At 60.1% G+C, this 5,073-nt stretch overlaps 1 protein-coding gene across 1 annotated transcript; it reads left to right on the top strand.

The window, feature by feature from the left end:
- Positions 1-2,625, top strand: GPR142 (G protein-coupled receptor 142). Its single transcript, XM_026513210.3, is given in 3 exon segments — positions 1-94; positions 921-1,079; positions 1,754-2,625. Coding segments are annotated over 3 exon segments (1,125 nt in total).
- Positions 2,626-5,073: the final 2,448 nt, after the last annotated feature.

Here is a 5,073-nt window from a genome sequence, read left to right as displayed (position 1 = left end):
ATGCTGGGAGGGAGCTGCGGGGACCCCCAGAAAAGCCACGAGGTGACCTAGGACTCAGGACCCAGGATCATGACGCTTAAGGGGCAGGAGGCAGGTAAAGTATCCAGAATGAGGTGGGAGGGGAGAGGACAGTGGCAGGCAGGTGAGGAACAGGTGAGGAATCGAGAGACTTAACGCTGATCACCAATGAGCGGTGGATGGGGAAACTAGGTTTAGCTGGGCCAGGGGGGTGAGGGGACAACGTCGGGGGAGGGCAGGGATGTCTGGGGGGAGGGCTTCAGCAGGAAATCAAAAGCTGGACCTAAAGTGGGGGCTGAGGAGAGCAAGGACCCAAGTAGGTGGTCACCTTACTCCTCTGGACTCAGTTTCCCCATCTGAAAACCAGGGCCATCCCATCTCCAGTAGTGCTAACCTATAAAGAGGGCTGTTCTGTAGGGAGGAAGAGCAGGAAACCTAGTACTGTCACTCCTGAGAGAGGGGGTGGCCGTTGAGTAGAGCCGAGTGGCTGCCATGAGTCACCGTGGGTGAGACTCACCGAGGCTGCTCACTGAAAACACAGCTGCCCAAGCCCCGCTCTGGACCCTGGCTCAGACTGCCTGCAGCGAGGCCCAGGAATCTGCATGCCCCCCCCAACCGTGCTGGCCAGCCTGTTTCAGGGTCCGTCCTTCCAGGCAGAAGACGCACCTCGAGCAACGCAATGGAGAAATAGTGTCCACGGCATCAAGAAACGCCACGGAGGACTTCTTCCCTTTAATGGGGGAGTCAGGCCGATGGGGCGTGGGCTGGGCTGGGCTGGACCTGGCGATAGGGATTGCCACATGCTGACCGGGGCATGTGCAGAGAATAGGGGGGAATAAAGTTCTCAGGGGCAGGCTGGAGAGAGACCTAAAGCTCTCACCCGACCCTTCCACCTTCCCTAGCTGGCCCGCCACAAGCGACCCTGCTGCCTGCAGCCAACGGCAGTGGGACAAGCCAGGAGTGGGAAGGCCATTGGCCAGAAACCCCAGAGCAGTCTCCGTGCGTGGTGGGTGTCGTCCCTGTCATCTACTACAGCGTCCTGCTGGGCCTGGGGCTGCCTGGTGAGTGGCAAGCTGGGCTCTGGGAGCTGGGGGGGGGGGGGGGGGGTGGAGGTGGGGGTCCTTCTTCGATGGGTGCCCATCCTCTGTGCTGACCCCGAGACCCAGAATCTCAGACTCCAGGATACCCTTTGACTTTATAGGGTGATCTGGGTCTTTGGGGAGCAAAGCATGGTGGGGAGTAAAAGTGAGGGGCCAGGATTTGGGGTGTTCCATGGCTAAAGCCAAGGTTTCACCAGAAGGGACCCTCCGCTCCCCCCACCCCAGCAGTGGGCACTGTGCTAGGCTAAGTTCATGGAGGACTGCCCTCAGCTCGGTTGAAATCTTCCCCTACGGCCCACGGCTTCCAAGAGCAACAGAGCTAGGGGCAGGTGGGGAGGTGGGTGCGGGAAAGAACAGGTGGTCTCGGCCTTGGGGAATTACCCACCTCTCCCTATGTGTAAGGCAGAGGCCTTGCCCCCGGGATGAAGTCAATGGCCTGCGGTGGATGCATGGATGGGGCAGGGCTGACCTGGTGAGCCTCCCTGATAAAGTGAGCTTTAAGAAGGGCCTGGAAAGAGAAAAAGAGAAGCCAGGGACAGCCGGCAGAGAGGGACAATGATAATACCTTGGAAACAGTCTAAGCAGCCCTTCTAATGCCTCTGCCCTCTGCCTTCTGTGACCTCTGTCGCCATCAGTCAACCTCCTGACCACAGTGGCCCTGGCCCGGCTGGCCACCAGGACCAGGAAGCCCTCCTACTACTACCTTCTGGCGCTCACGGCCTCGGATATCGTCACCCAGGTGGTCATCGTGTTCGTGGGTTTCCTCCTGCAGGGGGCCGTGCTGGCCCGGCAGGTGCCCCAGGCTGTGGTGCGCTCGGCTAACATCCTGGAGTTTGCCGCCAACCATGCCTCAGTCTGGATCGCCGTCCTGCTCACGGTTGACCGCTACAGCGCCCTGTGCCACCCCCTGCAGCACCGGGCCGCCTCGTCCCCAGGCCGGACCCGCCGGGCCATCGTCACCGTCCTGGGTGCCGCTCTGCTCACGGGCATCCCCTTCTACTGGTGGCTGGACGTGTGGAGGGACGTGGACCCCCCCAGCATGCTGGACGAGGTCCTCAAGTGGGCCCACTGCCTCACGGTCTATTTTATCCCTTGTGGCGTTTTCCTGGTCACCAACTCGGCCATCGTCTGCCGGCTGCGGAGGAGAAGCCAGAGTGGGCCGCGGCCCCGGGTGGGCAAGAGTACAGCCATCCTGCTGGGTGTCAGCACGCTCTTCGCCCTCCTTTGGGCACCCCGGATCTTCGTCATGCTCTACCACCTGTATGTGGCCCCCGTCCACCGGGACTGGAGGGTCCACCTGGCCTTGGACGTGGCCAACATGGCTGCCATGCTCAACACGGCAGTCAACTTCGGCCTCTATTGCTTTGTCAGCAAGACTTTCCGGGCCACCGTCCGAGAGGTCGTCCATGATGCCCACCTGCCCTGCACGCTGGGGTCACGGCCAGAGGGCGCGGTGGGGAATTCCGTGCTGAAGCCTCCAGGGCCTCCCAAAGGGGCAGAACAGTAGAGGCAGGGCCCAGCCTGGGTGCTTGCAGGCGGCTCAGGGCCGGATTTACTGCTGCCCTTGTGCTGTGCCCACAAAACTTTGTCAACCCCCCCTCTGCAATCTGAGGGCGGGGCGGGGGAGGCTTCTTCCTGGGGGGGGCGGCTTCCCAGGTGCGGGGGCGTCCAATTTATCCGGCTCTCCCATTAGCCTCACCAGCAATTCCCACTTCCTGGCGCAAGGAGAGGGCTCTGCTGGGCACAGGCTAATAGCGTCAGCTGCTCTGGGCATTCCTTCGTGAGGGACAGTTCACCGTGCACGTGATGAAGGCTGGATTAACGTGGCTTGGATGAATGAATGAAGGGCAAGACGGATGGGTGGATGGATGAATGGATGGACAGACAGAGGGCTAAGAATCATTTCCAGCTACACCCCTCCCCCACCCCCCAGAGCCTACCTGTCACTCCCTGAGTCATCACTTCTCTGGCTTCTAGTGGCAAGGCCAGGATGAAAGGAAGCCGTTGGTAGGATCCCAGGTATATTCGAGGCTAGGGGACCCCAATGTCTTGGCCCAGTAAGGTGGGGGGGCTGCTTGGGAAAAGAGGTGCTCTTAAAGCAGACTAGATGTCCCGCCCTGGGGCGACACCAACCCTTGAGTCCTGCTTCCCTTCCACTTAACTCCCTGCCCTGGGGCCAGAACAGGTTCAGGGACCCAGAATCGCCCCAGGGTTTTCATTGTTGCTGCTGCGGAGACAGGAAGTGCCCTCTCCGCCCCGGGAGGGGGGATGGGAAGGGAGGACTCAGCCCACTCCACTTGGAGGAGGGCCTCTTTCTCCACCACCGGGAGGAAGGCCCAGCAGATCAGGGCGGGAGTGCGGGGGGGGGGGGGGTGGCTCTGCGTGGCCCCTCCCAGGCTCTCCTGGGCCCCTCTCTTCTCTCCGCCAGGGTGCCAGCCGGGAGAGGCAGCTGGGAGAGATTAGCAGATGGACCTCCCACCTGCTCCCGGCTCTGGGTAAACACATTAGCGGCTGCTTTCTGCTTCCCAGTCAGTCAGCCTGAGCTGACCTTTCCCCTGAAGGGGAGGTCCAGGCCAGGCCCACCAGCACCCAACCCCTTAGCAGGATGGCCTAGCAGAAAGAGCCAGAAATACCTGGGGCACACCGTCAGTGCAAAATAAAGGCTTGGCTTTCCTCTTCTCCCCGGAACAGGGGTGTCCAGGAGGGGACCTTCAGCCATACCCGAAAGGGGAAAAGGCAGGCCCTCCATCCTTTATCCATAATTCTAAAGAGCTCTGAAAACCAAAACATCTGTCCCAAGTTTGCCACGGTCACATTTAGTGGCAAAACCTGACCTGACCTGCAGCAGGATGGGGGAGTGTAGACACAGTGGTTCCCAGCCTACTCTCTGCGGGTGTGGCTGCTGGAACCGAGATCAAGCGCATGGACAGGCCACGTGTGACCCTTCTGTGTTCCGAAAAGTTCTGAATTCTGGGACACATCTGGCCCCGAGTTCAGAGAGGAAGGGGGTCCCCCAGGCACCATCACTGCTGGCAGAGCGGGATCCAAGCTGACCCTCAGTGCGTTGGGGTCACGGAGGGTCCCCCCATGGGCACACGGATACGGCTTGGGCAAGAGTGGCTGCGCCGGGGCTGCCTGCCTTGTTTTAGAAAGAGGGTGTGCAGGGCAGGTATCTTGGGGAAGAGCAGGCCCTAGAGGTTGGGCCAATGCCTCCCAGCCTGCTGGAGGGGCCCAGTCTGCCTACAGAAGGAGGCACTGGGAAAAAAGGTGCCTTTCTGATGCAGAACCAAATGGAACACCGTGGAAGAGGGACCTTCCTCCCACTCTAAGAAACCTCTGAGAGCCCGTCTAGTATCAGGAAAGAGCATTGTCGTGCAAGGCGGTGCTGTGGCTGGGGCGAGACCAATGACAGGACACTCTCAACTGGCCAGTGGGCTGTCCTCGAGAAGGCCCTTCCACTCACCTGCTTCCAAGCACTGACGCAACCAGGAACTTCCAGAAACAGGTGGGGAGTCTCTGTGGAGGCAGGTAGGGTTTTGCACGAGGTGGGGGCGTGGAGCCACCAGAACCAGGGTGTTAATATGAATTCGTGACCTCACGCGAACCCACAGGCTGGGGCGACAGCAGTTTTTCCAAACAACCCTGTGTCCTGAGTATGTCACCATTTTGCAGACGGAGGAAATGGGAGCCAGGAGAGGGGACATGCTGAGCATGTGGCCCTCCGCTCCTGGAGAGCAGGTCTCTGCCGGTTCCTGCCCCTCCGGGCGCCTCTCAGGGGCTCAGGGGCAGCAGACTGGGAGAAGGGCAGCTTCAGGGATGCCTTGTGTCACTTACAACTTTTTGGTCCTGGACTTACCAGATTTGGAAACCACAATTGTAGTTTCCTAATAAGATGGATTGAGCAACAGTTCCTTTCAAACGTCTTCGTAACCTTGAACGAAATGAAGAGCTCATC

The sequence above is a fragment of the Ursus arctos genome, unplaced genomic scaffold (assembly GCF_023065955.2).
Source record: "Ursus arctos isolate Adak ecotype North America unplaced genomic scaffold, UrsArc2.0 scaffold_24, whole genome shotgun sequence".
NCBI classification, from domain to species: Eukaryota; Metazoa; Chordata; class Mammalia; order Carnivora; family Ursidae; genus Ursus; species Ursus arctos.
Note: the sequence above shows the minus strand (reverse complement) of the source record. Positions and strands in the feature narration are given on the sequence as shown.